The 17,363-nt window shown below is 42.8% G+C and overlaps 1 protein-coding gene across 1 annotated transcript in view; it reads left to right on the forward strand.

Moving 5' to 3' along the window:
* The window catches only part of LOC310927087 (partitioning defective 3 homolog), a gene marked incomplete at both ends in the record, with an annotated part of 292,124 nt that overhangs the window by 261,116 nt on the left and 13,645 nt on the right, over positions 1 to 17,363 (forward strand). Inside the window, one exon of the mRNA XM_083889330.1 lies at positions 13,365 to 13,488. Coding sequence (XP_083745456.1) covers positions 13,365 to 13,488 — 124 coding nt within the window. The remainder of the gene's footprint in view (positions 1 to 13,364; positions 13,489 to 17,363) is intronic.

Consider the following 17,363-nt stretch of genomic DNA (forward strand, 5'->3'; position numbering starts at 1 on the left):
GGAGCGGCGTGATGGATGTCATCTGCTGTTAACCCTCTCGTCAGTGTCAGCGCATGAAAGGGAGAGAGCAATGGTGCAAGGTGTGATGGAGACGGAGCAACGCACTGGGCGAGCATGTATACGTGTTTGAGACAAATGGAGATGGATCGAGATACAGAGAGGGAGAGACTGACCTGCTTTGAAAGCAGAAAGTGAACAACTGTTTCTAAAAGGGGTGGGAATCTTTCACAATTTTTTCCGATTTTTGAGCCTACGATTCGATTCAAAATCGTTTTTCGAGTAGTGCTGGGCACGTTGACGGCATCGACGTTAACGCACGTTAACGCATGACGCGCTTCCATGGAAAAAGACGCACGTGACGTCATGTTTACGTGACTCCCGATTTGTTAAAATAAAACAAACCGTTCCAGTTCGACTGTAGGTGCGATAGCGGCGCTAAAGAAGCTGACGGAGCTAACTGGTAAAACGCTTCCTGGAGTCCGGTGCCGCGGCACGCAACATGACGTCACGCGCGTCTTTTTCCTGTCAGTCGTCATGGAAACACGTCACGCGTTAACATTGACGCTGTTAAGGTGCCCAGCATGTCCTATAATGGATTGTGGGACGTATTATATCGATTCTGTATCGTAGTAAATGAGAATCACGATTCCTATCTGTATCGATTATTTTGGCTCTCCCCTAGTTTCTAATAAGGATGAACAGACGAACCTGACCAATATTTGGCAGATACAATAATAAGTATCGTTACTCTATGTTGGTGGATACTAAAGACGTGGCATCAAACCATCACTAATGACTCAACTTAGCCCAAGTAAAGTAAAGATGGGGGAAAAAAAGCACCATCTTTGCACGTTTGTAAATACGCTTTCAGTTGCACCCTTCATGACATGTTTGTCCAAGTTTTAGATCCTTGTCTTTGCTCTCGCTCCCTCGACAGAGATCATCATTGTTCCAGTGATGGATGAGATTAGCCACCATCTTCCATCCATCCATCATCTGTTCTGCTTATCCTCTAAAGGGTCGCAGTGGGAGCCGCAGCAAATCTCAGTTAACATTAGGGAGGGGGGGGGGGTTCAGAGTAAACCCTGATCGTATCGCAGAGGCTCACTACCACTGCTAAATCAAAGCCCCTGTAACTGTGACGACACCATCTGATCATCTGTACACTTTCCTATTACTTTTTCCTAGGAAAAGTCGATAAGTTTAGAATATCATCAGATTGTGTGCGATATTTTTAACAAAGAGAGACGCATAACTGTTGGTGTCTGAGTGTGGCCGCAACTAAAGATCAGAAGATATTCAGTCACAGTCGTAACAGAGGTGGGAAAATTATAATTTTCACATTCAAGAAGCTAAATTCAAAGAAATCTTTAAGATTATTGAGTTGCGTCTTCATCTATGAATTGCTACAGCCGTGTACTTGGTGGTTGACTGAATCCAAAACAGAGAGACTTTGCTAATGCTTCAGCTTAAAGCACAAAAAGTCCATCAGACCGTCCATTCTGCTGAAGTTTTTCTCCTCTGATAACATCCTTGAGATTAGATCCAACACGACCTCCCACTCCCTTTTAATCCTCATGTAAGATTCCCCTCTGAATTATATTACAAAGACAAAAAAAATGCTTTCTCCATATATATGTATTAAACCCTGGGATTGGGGCTCCGGCTCAACCTGGTGTGAAATGCCTCTGCAGATATTCCAGTGACATATTCAAACTGAGCTCCACCACACAGTCCAGTGGGGATTTGAGTAATGAAACCTAAATGGCCCACATAGGACAAACATGCCTCCGTGCCTTCGTTAAAACTAGGCCGAGATTACAGAGATTATTGAGAACGCGTTCCAATTTGTTTGCTTGTAACGGAGCAGCTCGGCATCAATACGCTGACGTGTGCAACCATGAAATTGGCCCATGAATTAAAAGGAGGCGCACACACACGCCGTGCCACGGTAGCCTCCAGTGGCGCCATGGCTTGAAATCGAAGACCAGTTAAACATGTGTGTGTGTGTGTGTGTGCGTACGAGCATCGATATCAGTCACATATCATATAACGACCTCTGACCGGCGGTGCCCCTGGAAAAAATACAGATACCCTATAAAAGTGAAAAAGCAATTAAACTCAATCTGTTCCCTCGGTGGATTCCAGTGTTTACAGTCTGCTTTGCACAAGTGTTTACACCCTGTGGGATCGGAAAAAGGCTTAGAGTGAATGCTACTGTCAGGAAAGAAGGGAAGGAGGGAGGATTCATGTGATGTGATGAAAATGTAGATTCTTCACTTACTTTTGGATCGAGGAAAAACAAATGTTATTTGTTTTCCCTCTGAACACGATGCTCTTGTTTCTTTTATGGAAATGATGGCCGCTGTTCTTGTGTTTCCAGTGTTTCTCACAATATTACTTTAGTCTCGTTGAGTCCGTGCGTAACATGGATTTAAAGGTTAATAGAATATGGGAAACTGAATTGTATGCCCACATTATTAGAGCTGTGCTAAAAATAACAACAACCGATAAAGCAGAATATGGTATTTTTTCATCTTGACGATGCGTGTATGGATTCGGATGTTGCTGCAGCAAATGCTGTGATGATAGCCTTGACTCACACTTTGCAATCGAGTATTCAACCAATTATTTTTCGATTTATCGAGGACGCAAAACGCAAAATAATAAGCCAGTAAGTGGCAGGTAAAATCAGTTGAGGATGCTGCACAGGGCCACACACACAGGGTGGTGTAGTGGTTTGCGCTCTTGCCTTTGCAGCAAGGAGATCCGGGTTCGAGCCCCCGGTTGGAACAAGGGTCTCTTGGCACGGAGTTTGCATGTTCTCCCCCGTGTGTGCGCGTTGGTTTTCTCCGGGTTAGATAAATTGGTCGCTCTAAATCGGGGGTCTCGAACTCAAATGACTTGGGGGCCAATGTGCATCTATCGTGGTCAAGAGTGGGCCGGTCTAGAGAACAAAAAGTACGGGAAAAAAAAAACAACTGCTCACAATATTGCATCATGATATCACACTTATACTTAATAGTACTATTTATGATGCAAAATTAATATATTAATATCAAAAACAGATTTTTTTTTTAAATTACATAAATAAAAGTGTATTGGAATTAAAATTCGTACCAGGAGCCGTTTCGGGGGCCACTGCCATTTGTGGATCAGGCCCTAACAAGTGTATTTATATATGTAATTTGTATATGATACATTTAATGATGGGATAATTATGACCAAATGTCTTATTATTACCCTTATTATAAACATTGCTAGCAAACATATATTATATTCTATCACCTCGCTGGCAGCTGTGCCTCAGCTACACACTGTGTTTAAAAGACGGTGAGGTCGTGGCCCATGTTTTCATTATATAGTGAGTGGGGGGGCCTCATGTAATCGATTGGGGGGGCCGCATGTGGCCCCCGGGCCGCCTGTTTGAGACCCCTGCTCTAAATTGGCTGTAGGTGTGAGAGTGTGAGTGTATGTGGCCCTGCGATGAACTGGCGATCTGTCCAGGCTGTGACCCCGCCCTCCCGGGAGGATAAAGTGGTAGAAAATGAACGGATGATGCGGCGCATTCGTATCTCAAACACGTTAATGGTCCATAAAACAGCAGGAGATCGTCGTTATTCAAAATAAATGTATCGCAATATGCGTCCCGTCAAGTCGTAGAGACCGCTAATATTCAACGGGGGAAACGGCTAAAACGTTTAAAGTTTTCAAGAAGCAATCAAAAGTTTCACATTGCTCCACAACAAAATGAACTAAATTACCTTCGCAGTCGTAAAAAGGCGGCGATGAGCGTCTGCGTCAGTCGTTGAACTATGTGAAACAAATTGACTCATCTTACATTACCTTGGATTATGACTTTAAAGTGTGTTTTTTAAAATCCACCTACGTTCCTCTGCAGAGCTGCGGTCGCTGTAAACAACACCCAGAGGCTGCTTCTTCTTCTCCTCCTGCAGCAGCAGCAGCAGCAGCAGCAGCGTTTTCACCAACTCCAACTAATATCTGGTGTTCGTGTTAAACACACTCGGCCTCTAAGCTTGGCGTGACAAACCCAGTGCTGCGTCAGGGCCGTGGCCTCTGAGAAGAGAGCAGTTTGATCAGATCTGGGGCCTTGTCGTGCAGATGGTGTCTGATTTGGCATTCGACGCGTTTGCAAGACTCTTAGCTTTTCCCCTCGGCTCAGAATGAGACATTCTGCTCGGCTCTTTTTTATCTTCCTTTGCATAACAACTGATTTGTTTATGCAAATGATCAATAATATGCACTTCTGTTTTTACTTAGTGCGGTGAAACGAGAGGGGGCAGTTTTGATAATGAGCTGCTGGACTGTAGTGATATTGTATTGACTGACATCTAATTGCCGTGTTTCTGCAGATCTATCGGGTTTTCTCTGCGTCTCGGGGGTTAAGTCTAGGTAATCCAGAGAGAAAGCAAGATTGGGTTAATGAGAGAATAAATAGTCTCCGACGCCACAGAAAGACAGACGGACAGTGGCTTCCTGGCCTTTTCTAATCTCTCCACCAAATCAACAAACCCAACAGGAGATAATCCTATTTTTAACCATCATGTGTTCATGTATATGCTCACTATTGGATGGAAACCAGTGCTGCAGTCTGACCACAGCCATCATAGAAACTAATATCAATCTCTTGTCTTAAAGGTGCATTATGTAATAAATCTCATATAAAAAATCCATAAAATCCTCCTAATATGTCACAGAGACTCAGGAATAATGTTCATATAACAAACTGAACTCACCAACAACAGTACAGACAAAATATTTGCATTAAAAAAAAAAATATTTTGCAGACTGCAAATCATGTTTATTTTTTGACATCATGTTTTGGCATGTGGCGCCACCTACCGCCGTCTACCAATCATTGCAGTCAGTAGAGTCTCAGCTGCCAAGCAACCCATAGGGTTTGCCAGTTGCGTCAGAAAACGAAACCTAAAAGACCTCGGTATTTTGAATTTTAGTGTAGTAACCGTTTTTTGGCCACATTCTTACATATGGCACCTTTAAGTAAATGAGGGAAGAGCCTTAAATGGTCATCAGGATATAAAAGCTAAATGCAAATATGGAATCATCAGTCAAATAAAGCCCCAAAAATTTACAATCCAGTCTCTAAATGTCTTCCTCTTTTGGGATTTTTTAGATTCTTTCATTTTCTACTGCTTTATCCTCCACACAAGAGTTGTCCTTTCTCAAACTGGGATTTGTACCATCACACAGACCCTATTTCAGATCTTAAAATTAAAAATTAACTTTTATACTTTGAAGCCTTCTCATATATATAAAACTAAGTCAAATATCTGATATCCTTGTTTGGAGAAGCTCCCGCTGAAGTAAATAACAGAGCCTCACAGATGGGAGCGTGAGCCGCTAGCACACGTTAGCACCAGCATCCGTCTTCCTCGCGACCGTCTATGAGGCTTCTGTCAATGGGACCTCGATTATCAGCTCCAGCATCTCGGTTCATTTCTCACAGCAGACGAAGGCTCCACCAGCTGCTCCCTCTTTGTCAGAGGATGTAGCCGCTGTAGTTTGTCTGATAAGATTAGAAAAAAACTAACCGCCGCAGCTGTTGCACTCACTGCTCCCTGTTTATTATTTGACGTATAGTGGGTTTTTTTTTTGTTTTTTTTTTAAATGTTGCATTCACGTCTACCGTATTTTGTGGATATAACCAGTAAAACTGTTTTCAGCTGTGCTAGCATAATTGCACAAGGGTTTTCTAATCATCCAATAGCCTTCTAACGCGATTAGCAAACACAATGTACCATTAGAACTATGTTAACGCGTTAACGTACGACGCGTTTCCATGACGACTGACCGATTTTTAAAAAGAGTCTCTAAAGTAACGCTAATCTTTAAAAACAGAGGCACACATACGCAGTAACACAGGTATGCTGGTTATTTGTAGCGCTGCTGTTTTCGTTTAATAAACAGACAGCTTCAGTTCGAGTGTAGGCGCGCTAAAGGAGCTAACGCAGCTAACAGAGCTAACTGGTAAATGGTACCTGGACTCCAGTGCCGCGGCATGTAAACTTTTTACGGTCAGTCGTCATGGAAACGCGTCATGTGTTAATGTGCGTTAACGCCGACGCCGTTAACGTGCCCAGCGCTAATTAGAACACTGGAGAGATGGTAGCTGGAGATATACGCCTATGTACATATTCCATTAAAAACCAGACGTTAGCAGCTAGTCGTTTACCACATTAACAATGTATAGAGTGTATTTCTTGAAAAAAAAAGTGACCCCAAACTTTTGAACAGTTGCGTACACACGTATGTTCATTATTGCAATGCAAAAATTTGTAGCGCTGCTCTTTACGTTTAATAAACAGACCGCTCCAATTCGTCTGTAGGTGCGCTAAAGGAGCTAACGCAGCTAACAGAGCTAACTGGTTAACACTGCCTGGATTCCGGCGTTGCGCCGCGTAAACATGACGTCGGCCAGTCGTCATGGAAACGCGCGATGCGCTAATGTTGATGCTAAAACAAAACTGACGCCGGCCAAACAGCAACGTTGCTCTCGTGTCGTCAAGGTCACCCTCGCTTGTAACTACTAGCGACAAAAAACTGACACGAGTTCCCTCTTGAACCTCTCCACTGCGACCATTCTGCACATGCTCAGACACTCTCTGTGGGCCAGCTGGTGGCGAACGGGGTCGTCTCCAGCTGCTACTGTGTGTGTGTGTGGTCACACATTTGAAGGACACGCTGATCCACCACGAGTCACCGCGTCAGCTAAATGAGCGAACGATTGTTAAATCCAAGCCCGTGTGTAGTTGGTGGTCAGTCTGAGCGATGCTGCCGCAGACATGGGAAGAGCAGCTTTGTGTGAATGAAACCATTCATTTCTAATCCGCGGGATTACGGCGCCGTCCGTCAGCTGCTTCCGTCACTTACCGTACGTTGCTCTTCAGAGGCCTCGCCCGTTCCTGTCTGCTGACAACCGTCTACGCGGGGTTTTATTTTCTTATAAGTGACAGCGCGAATCAGATATAAATCTTATTCATCTGGCGTTGGGTCCAATTTGGATGACTTTGAAAACCCCGTGGATTATGATTCTGAGAACACAGTTTGACCGCGATGCAGAATAATCAGCTCTGGCATGAATCTGTCATATGGAAACTGATATAATCAAGGGTTTTATTTTCTAGTTTCTTTGTTTTAAGAGGCTGAAAAACAGTCTGATTAACCCTTTATATATATATATATATATATATATGTATAGTTGGATTAACTATTGCAGGGTTAAAGGATAATTTTCCAGGTCTCCAGTATCTTAGTTGAGGAAGTTGAGAAGCCAAAAAAAAGTTGGTAACACTTTAGATTAGGGAACACATTCACCATTAACACTTTAAGGTACTACTCAACCATTTGGTCGACCACACTTTAAGTCACTATATCTCATTGAAAAATGCATCAAGCTGAACTCACTAACACTGAATGTTGTACTTTATGAATTATGCAAACCAGGGTTATATTGAACAGACGTCTCAACCGTTTGGTAGAGGTCTGTATCTGAAATACTGTAGGGTCTAATTTAAAAATATATATATATTGATTGTTGTTATTGTTATCATAAGTAAATGAAATAAAATAATAAAAATGCAAATAAATAACTTTTCCTTTGCTTTTTTGTTGGTGCGTACCTTAAAGGGTTAGCTAGGTGCTTACCGACATGCATATAAGTTGCATACTAGCCCTTTATTAGTAAATATTAAGCCCATTATGAACACCTTATGTAGGAAAAATCTTAATCCATGTCATAATAGAGGTAGAATAAGGTGTAGAATATGTGCTTAATGATTACTAATAAAGGGCTAGTATGCGACTTAGTATATATGTTGGTAAGCACCAAGTTAATGGTGAATATGTGATTCAAGATTCAAGATGCTTTATTTATCCCGAGGGAAATTATTGTGCAACAATCGGGAAGTAAAAGTGGAGATGTACAAGAGTTAAAAGATACATAAAATAAAATAAAATAAAACAAAAATAAAAGTAAAATAAACAAATAAGACAAATGCAACAAAGTGCCAAACAGAAGGAAAAAGACATACAACAGTAACTTACAACAGTAACTTAAATGCAACAATGCCACAAAAAAGAATCAAAAAAAGAATCACAGTCAACGTAGGTATATATAATATACAGCAGTACGCACGGAAGTAAAATGAGTACAACTAAATATGGTGAGCAAATGTTGAAAGTGACAAACAGTGATAAGGTGACTAATGATATCAGCATAGTGCACACGTGTGCACACGTGTTCTCTAATCTAAAGTGTTACCAAAAAGTCCTATAAAAAAACCCAAAGGATGAAACGATTCTCATGAGATTCTATTAAAAAACATCCTTCATCGTTTATAAACGGACTTCCTGTTTTCATTTTTAGCCAAGGGTCAAAAATCAGACCAGAACCTCCCCCACCCCGCCCCCCGAGTTCCACTGCTTCAGAACACAGTGAAGCGATGCCGCTCTCGAGTCGAGGATCTGCTCGCGATGCAGACGTCGTTCCGTCTTCTCCCAGCTGCCCTCGCTCCCTCCCTGAGCTGAAGGCTGAGACGGACGGCTGAGAACACGGCCGACCATGAAAAGGCACAGGGTGCATCTCGGCGTAAACAGCTTTTCTGGCAGCACAGTCAGCAAAGCCACAGTCCTCTTATTGAGTCTCCACTCAACAAACCCATCGCGGTGACCTTTCAGCCCCATACAGCAGTGCCAGATATTGAGTGAGTCTGTCTAGAGGATGAAGCTAATCTCAGAGTAAATCTCCCCTCGCTGTGTGTTGTGTTTTCCCCCTGGGGTTCTTTGACTGTACAGTTGTGTAGTGTTGTGTTGCTCTTTCTTTGATTGTGTCCGTGTTTTTAGGAAGAGCAGATAGTTCACCCTGCAGTCTTCTCTTTAGTCTCCTGGGTGTGATTCTAATAAATACGCCCGGTCTATAGGTTGCTTTAATGATGATATACTTTTGATTACATTGTCTGTCTTCTGACAAGCCCTGACCTTCACTTCACACACTCTGGACCAGGGACTGGACCAAAATATAGATACAGCAGGATATCGTTGTTCTGACTCGTGGGATAACATTATTGTTACATTGGATTTCCTGCCACTTGCACTGCCGCTCAAAAGTTTGGGCTCACCTATACAATTTTTCCAATGTTTCCATCAAATTTGCTTTATGTAATAAATCTAAAGCAACTGGCCATAAAATCCTCCTAATATGTCACAGAGACTCAGGAATAATGTTCATATAACAAACTGAACTCACCAACAACAACAGTACAGACAAAATATTTGCATTAAAAAATATATTTTGCAGACTACAAATCATGTTTATGTTTTGAAAGTCATGTTTTGGCATGTGGCGCCACCTACTGCCGTCTACCAATCCTTGCAGTCAGTAGAGTCTCAGCTGCCGAGCAACCACGGGTTGCCAGATACGTCAGAAAACGAAACCTAAAAGACCTCGGTATTTTGAATTTGAGTGTAATAACCGTTTTTGGCCACATTCTTACATATGGCACCTTTAAATGTCACACTTTTATTCATCAAAAGAGTTGCAAAATGAATAGAAAATACAGTCAAGGCATTGACAAGATTAGAAATAATGATTTTTATTCCAAATAATAATTTTGCCCTTGGGTCAAAGAGCCAGCAAAACTGTTTTCAGCTGTGCTTACATCATTGCACAAGGGTTTTCAAGGGTTTTCTAATCATCCAATAGCCTTCTAACATGATTAGCAAACACAACGTACTATTAAGAAATGGGCCTCTATGTACATTCATTTAATGTCATATTTTATTGAAAAAAAGTGCCTTTCCTTAAAAAATAAGGACATTTCTAAGTGACCCCAAACTTTTCAACTGTAGTGTTGGACCAAACGATTAATCGGAAAAATAATCGATTACAAAATTAATCGTTATTTGCAGCTTACTGTGTCCCTATATTACTTTAGTGTTTGATATCAATGTCAATATCGCAATATTATGATACCAATGTAGGTCAAATACGTAAAAATTGCATTTTAAAAACGTATTAAAGGTCACATAGAGTGGTCCTGTTGCACATATATGTTAGTTATGGAGGTCTACTTACATACATTAACTTGTTTTTATGGGCAAAAACCTCCTAGTTGCTGTAAACGAGCCGATAGAAATCCTCTTTTCTGACGCTGTTTCTGAGCCGCGATATTTCAGAATCAACTCTCACACCCAGAAGACTGACTGTGTTGTGATTGGCCAGCCAGCGTAGAGGCTTCCCAACTGTCTTGTGATGGCCAATACCCGGAAGTGACATAATCTGACTTTGACCCAGAGTCAGAAGACACTGACGCTCGTGAAAAACCTCCACAACGGACGTTATTCTTCTTCTGCGGTTCAATGTAAGCAACCGGATGTGCCCGGACTAGTGCCCGGACTAGTGCCCGGAGCAGGAGGATCTGCTGTTCAGGAGAACCGGTGTTTACGTAACCGGACCGGGCTTTTTTCAGAGATCTCACTGAGCCCGAGATTACAATGAAACACAGCGTTCTCAGCAGTGGCTGAACTGTTTGTTTAGAACCTTCAGGGCTTCGTAAACAAGGTAATGACGCAGATACACACTAAAAAAACAGCGTTAATTGGAACTTCCGGTCTATATCTCCAAATATTCTGCTACCGTGAAAAAACGTAACGTAAACAAATTAATCCTAAAAATAAGTCCACACAGCTTCACGTTCAGGTCACATGATGTCATGGTTCCATAAACCTTGACTGTTTTAACATCACATCCGTTGCTTATGAATATAATCAGACCGTTCTCCATTCTCCTCCGGACCCTCTCGATTAAAAAGGTTCATCCGCGGTGTTTCCGTCGTCTCTGTTTCCGTCGCTGTCACGTATGAACCCTCTCTCTGTTTAGCCCTGACATTGACCCACAGACACAGGGGTCACACATGTCTCACATATCAGGTCAGCTGCTTTCTAAAGAGGCCGAGTAAAGCTGTGTTACATATCACAGAGATTATCGGAATCACACATGACAGCTCTCTGCTCTCTAATGAGGCCGACCGGCTCTGGTTTTTAAATAAGTGAGTGTGTCTGGAGTTAATTGCTGCTTCAGACGGCAGAGTCTGCCTGTGTTTCAGGGTTACAGCATTACAAACACGCTATCTGCTCCTTCTGTGATGGATGAAATTAATTTACCGCTGCAGTTTTGCTCTCGATCGTCACGCTTTGATCTCATGAAGGCCCGTTTTTATTTGTTTTCGTTACGTCTACTTTTGTAATTGCATCCACTGAACAAATATAATTAGGAGTTTTTTCGCTGACCGTGAAGTTTTTTTCTATCCAAGTGCAGGGGTTTGCAACAGTGAGTGAAGATGGATCTGTGGGACTGGAAAGAGTTTCACAATTGACATTATGAGTTTTAGAGATAAGGCAATCCCCTGGAATTTCCTGGCATAGTGAGAAATTTTAAAAGCCTCAGCTGGGAGTCTGTTTCCCCCAAATTCATAAACCCTGATGCTGCTTTTCACATGCACAGTTGGACAAGCAAAATAATGATGTTCCTCTGTAGCAAGCCATGTTTTTAATTTAGGTTTTCTTCTTTGGAGGAAATAAATTAAAACGAGGGGCTTATCGAGGATAAAATGGATCGTCTGTTCAAAGTTCAGTATAATAACTGTCCATGAAGTATTAGGCACAGTCCAAAACAAAGATATCTGAGGTATACGGTCTTCGTCAGGACACAATGACATGTTCATATTCCTTGTTAAACTCTTGAGAACTCTGTAAAAGTGACCGACTACAGGAGGTTTGTTCAGTGCACCATGAGAAAGTTCCACCACAGCCGACGCTGTTGGACGTTAGCACCGCGGGGCTGCGACGGGCAACAGCAGAGCAGCAGTTAAATGATACGAAGCGAGGAGGAGGAGGTGGAGGAGGAGGAGGAGGGCGGGGCTGTGCTTCTATATCACCGCTCACCGTTCCTGGTCCTTGTTGTGAATAAAAGAACATCAGACATATTTGGCTTCACTGATATTGCTATTGCTCATATCGCTCACCTCAGTTATCACTTATCTGGGTTGTGTTGCCAATGTGTTTTATTTGGTCAACTTTTTCCTTATATTTGGGACTCTGGAGGCCCTATGAGGAGACAAAGTGTGAAAAAAGACGACTCAGTCGTGTTTTTGTTGTCCGCCTCAGTCTAAGTACAGGAGATAAAACATGCGATGTTGACTTCCGAACTCATTGCTACGTCACAATGAGACATTCCTGGAATTGTTGTCTCGCGGAGCTCCGCTTTGTCCCTAAAAAACGCGAGAGTGCAGACGAGGGCAATAGTATCTGGAAGAGCGCAAGTCGGCGAAGTGTTCTATTCTTGGCTGCAGCACAGAGTTCTACACAAACTTCCAGCCTCAGAGGATTTACATTTTATATATGACGGCAATGTGCCGGCTAGAGTCGGCAAACGATGACTTTTCCAAATGCTAACTGCTGTTAGCTGCCGGAGCCTCAGTGAAGCCCAATTTATACTCCTGCGTAAAGTGCTCTACGTAGGTTACGCAAAGCCTCTGCGTCGTCTCCGACTGCACGAAATATTTTTTAAGTGTCCGTCACTCCGTCGAGGGACAACGGAGACGGCAAGAGCTGCGATTGGTCCTCAGTCAAACAAAGCTGCTCTGTGCCGGCTCACAGTGCGCAACGAGCGTCCACAGAGGCAGAGCTGATCACCGCCCACAACGCCGCTGCCGAACTATAAATACGTCATATCTTAACACACACAGCACATGTTTAGACTCTAAATGGCCAATTTCTCGCCTAAAATTATCTTAAAACTGCGTTCCGTCACACAGAATAGTGACAAACGGCCACTGTTTCAACAACAACAGTCTTTCTCTCTCGGACGCCATTGCTCACTGTAGCCAAAAGCACAACAACCTTGCGCAGCGACCCCTACTGATCGGGCGGGAAATTGCAGGGCGTATCCGTCACCACGACGCAGAAGTACAAAGGCTCGAGGCGTCTCTGTGGTTACGCAGTCGAATAACGCATTACGCAGTCGGAGAAGTATAATGTGGCCTTATGACGCTGACGTAGTTTCCTGTGTCTCATTTGCATATTTAAAGAGACAGGCACTCAAAAGCGAGCGTTCTGAACAGGGCTGTTTTGGCAGAGTGATTGAACTGCTGTGGTGCTTCAGACATACATGTTCATTAGGAAACCAGGGAACTAGCTTAACTCGGAAGAAATAGGCTATAATAATCTAGTCCTTTAACGAAACTTCCTCCTGCCTGCAATAATATTGGAACCAGGTCATTTGTGCACAATCACACTCTGTTTTTCGCCCTCTGCTCTCTCCACAGTAGCCGCTTAGCCCCGAGCAACCACGACCGGATACAGAGGCTGAGGCAGGAGTTCCAGCAGGCGCAGACCGTCCCGGACGACCCCGACGACCGCAGGAGGACCTACAGCTTTGAGCAGCCGTGGGTGAGTGTCTGAAAAAACGACCGGAGCTAAGTCATCTTCTGCTAGAAGGAGACGACTGTGAGGCTGATAAATGTCAAGACTCTGGACGGCTTCACACTTTTGCCGCCCCCCCCCCTTCCCCGAGGAGATGCTGTGGTCTGGTTATCTGGAGTACGGTGCTAACCATCACTAAACTCACTCTACTACCAGCCATGAACAAGACATCATGTCACTGTTGGATCACCATTAACATCCGTGCACCTTCCTGGTTGATAACGCTTAACCACCTGCATGCAGGAGACTCCGCCCCCCCCCCCCCCCCTCCTGACACAACCATCACTAACCTTCTTCACTTATCACGACATCATGGTCACTTCTTTGTGTCTGTCAATCATCCACACGGACCCGCCCACCACCATGGCGGTGGGTTTGTCTTCACGTGCAGTTTATTTTTTTACAGTGTAAATTGGGGGAATTTTAAAATCAAAGTTTGCACTGTGGGCTCAGAACAAAATCAGATATTTTTTTTTCTTCTTTAAAGCGATGAAATTGCTCGTCATATTTTTTTTAAAGTATTTATTCGAGTAGTCGACGCTTCCCTCGCACTGCGCCGCAAGTGTTCTTTTATGGTTTTTACGTCGTTTTCAATATGAAATCCTGATTTTATGAACACTCACCTGGAGCAGATGGAAAATCTTGAATGTGACTCTTTTGTTTGTGTGATTTTTTTTTTTGTACGATATCATCGTTTCACACGCTTGAGGAATAATTTTCACCTCCTCCCTCCCTTTTTGTCTGCTTTTTCGAGGCGACGCGCACGTCTGTTGACTTCACGCGTGTTCGCATCGCGACATGTTTTCATACAAACACGTTAGGGCACAATCACGTGTTATTATGAGCTGTAAATTTCATCCTTTATGTGAAGTAACTCACACAGAGAGTTGTGTTTTTTGTGCATTTCTGTATGAACTGTTTTTATTGCTTGTTGTTATTTACACCAACAATTTCCCACTGTAGCTCTGCCCAGTCTTTGGTGTGCAATGGGGAGAATTAGTTCCTTTGATAAAAACGAGAGCTCAACAAACCAAATCCTCTGTGCTCTGACCTCCTTCTCTTCTGTTCTTTTCTCGCTGGTGATCGTTAGAGTTTTGCTTCAATTTGGCAGCGACGAGTGCGATTAACGGGAGTCGCACATTCCACGCACAATTGTAGCAGGAAGGCCAGGACAGTGTGGGAAAGAGGAGCACGGATCATTGTTTGGTCTTTTGTCTCTGAACAGCCGAGCGTGCTCTCTCTGTTACTGTGTTTGTTTACATCAACATCTATTGTTACCAGGGTCATTTTCCCATGAAAGCTCAGTATTAGAAAACCCTAACCCACAGGAGTCCAGGCACCTTTTACCAGTAAGCTACGTTAGCTCCTTTAGCGCCGTTAGCGCGCCTACATTTGAACTGGGAGGTGTCTGTTTATTAAGCAAAAAGAGCAGCGCTACAAATAGACAGCGTACCTGTGTTCCTCGTATGTGTGCCTCTGTTTTTAAAGTTTAGCGTTACTTTAGAGACTCGTTAACACGTCACGCGCCGGTTAGCTGCGTTAGCTGATTTAGCGCTGTTAGCAAGCCTTAGCATTACTTTAGAGACTCATTTTAACAACCGGGAGTCACGTAAACATGACGTCACGCGCCGGAGTCCAGGCACTGTTTACCAGTTAGCTGCGTTAGCTGCTGTAGCGCCGTTGGCGCACCTTAGCATTACTTTAGAGACTCATTTTAACGATCGGGAGTCACGTAAACATGACGTCACGCGCCGGAGTCCAGGCACCGTTTACCAGTTAGCTGCGTTAGCTGCTTTAGCGCCGTTAGCGCGCCTTAGCATTACTTTAGAGACTAATTTTAACAACCGGGAGTCACGTAAACATGACGTCACGGTGTCTTTTTCCGGTAAGTCGTCATGGAACGGTGTCACACGTTAACATTCCCAGCACTAGGAAAAAAAAACCTTTTCATAACCATGTTTGTATTTCTTTTCACCTGAGGTTCTACCCAGAAGCCATTGTGGTTCCGCTCTGTCTGCAGAACCCACTAATGGTCGTCTTAAGTCCCTTTTACTTTGTCAGAGAGCTGCGCGTGCACATACACACACATACTTGGGCTGGTAATGGATTCATATTATGCTCTGACCATACTGCCGGACCATATGGAAAACAGGAGGATGTGTCTTTGAAATTCAATTACCTTCTCTTTGCATATATTACGTTGCGTTGCTTCATCTGAGTGAGACGCTGCAAAACTCAAGGAGCCGCTGTCCTTTTTCACCCTCATTCACCTCCAACTGTCCCAGAGAGACACTGGGATTACAGTCCTTCATTTCTATGGAGGTGATACAAGAAAATATAAAGAAGACTTTAAATCATTCTTCATGTATTTTTAAATACATTAAAATAATATGTATTTATTAATTATGTATATAAATGAATACATTTCAGAGTTCACAAACAACCAGAAGACGTTAGTAAGACAACACACAAACACTGGGAACGTTGCGTTTTGGTTGTGGGAATGTTCCCTGAAGGTTAGTTTTTGGTTGCACATTTGGTTCCCAGAACGTTCTCTTAACTTTACTTTGTCACAACCTTCATAGAACCTTTATAAAACGTTCTCTGGTTCCCAGAACGTTACTTTGTCACAACCTTCGTAGAACCTTTAAAGAGCGTTCTCTTTTGGTTTCCCAGAACATTACTTAGTCACAACCTTTGTAGAACCTTTACAGAACGTTCTCTTTTGGGTCCCAGAACGTTACTTTGTCACAACTTTTGTAGAACCTTTACAGAACGTTCTCTTTTGGTTTATCAGAACGTTACTTTGTCACAACCTTTGTAGAACCTTTAAAGAACGTTCTCTTTTGGTTTACCCCACATCACTTTGTCACAACCTTCATAGAACATTTATAGAACGTTCTCTTTTGGTTCCCAGAACGTTTCTTTCTCACAACCTTCTTAGAACCTTTACAGAAAGTTATTTTTTGGTTCCCAGGACGTTTCTTTCTCAAAACCTTCTTAGAACCTTTACAGAACGTTCTCTTTTGGTTCCCAGAACGTTTCTTTTTTGGTTCCCAGAACGTTACTTTGTCACAACCTTCGTATAACCTTTCAAGAACGTTCTCTTTTGGTTTACCAGAACCTTACTTTGTCACAACCCTCGTAGAACCTTTACAGAACGTTCTCTTTTGGTTCCCAGAACGTTTCTTTCTCACAACCTTCTTAGAACCTTTACAGAACGTTCTTTTTTGGTTCCCAGAACGTTACTTTGACACAAACTTCGTTGAACCTTTTATAGAAAATTCTCTTTTGGTTCCCAGAACGTTCTCCTAACTTTACTTTGCCACAACCTTCATAGAACCTATATAGAACGTTCTCTTTTGCTTCCCAGAACCAGTTACTTTGATAGATGAACAGGCAAACGGGATAAGATTTCAAAAAAAGTTTTATTTTCAATAAACCAAATCATAAAGATATAGTAAATATCTATAATAACAGCTGAGGTGACACCTGATCACTGAACGACTGCTGAAAAACAATCAAAACAAAGATGATGGATGATCAGAAAGCAGCTTTTTAGGTGAGCTACATTAAAAAAAAGAAAAGAAAAAATCTTTCCATATCTGGGTCAATTCTGTCCTTCACCAGGAGCTCCTTGTGAAAGATGAAGGTTCAAAGCTTATTTCAGAGTGAACACAGACCAGTCTGACCCACTTATTCGCCCCGAGTGTCAAAAGACGCTGAACGACTTTGCTCCATTCAGAATAAAATGGAGATATTTATATCACGGTGTGACGCAGAGGCGCCCCTGAAAAAAACCGGCAGGTGTTCTCATTTGTAAATGTGTGTGTGTGTGTGTG

Source organism: Microchirus variegatus, assembly GCF_963457635.1.
Source record: "Microchirus variegatus genome assembly, chromosome: 5".
Lineage (NCBI taxonomy): Eukaryota > Metazoa > Chordata > Actinopteri > Pleuronectiformes > Soleidae > Microchirus > Microchirus variegatus.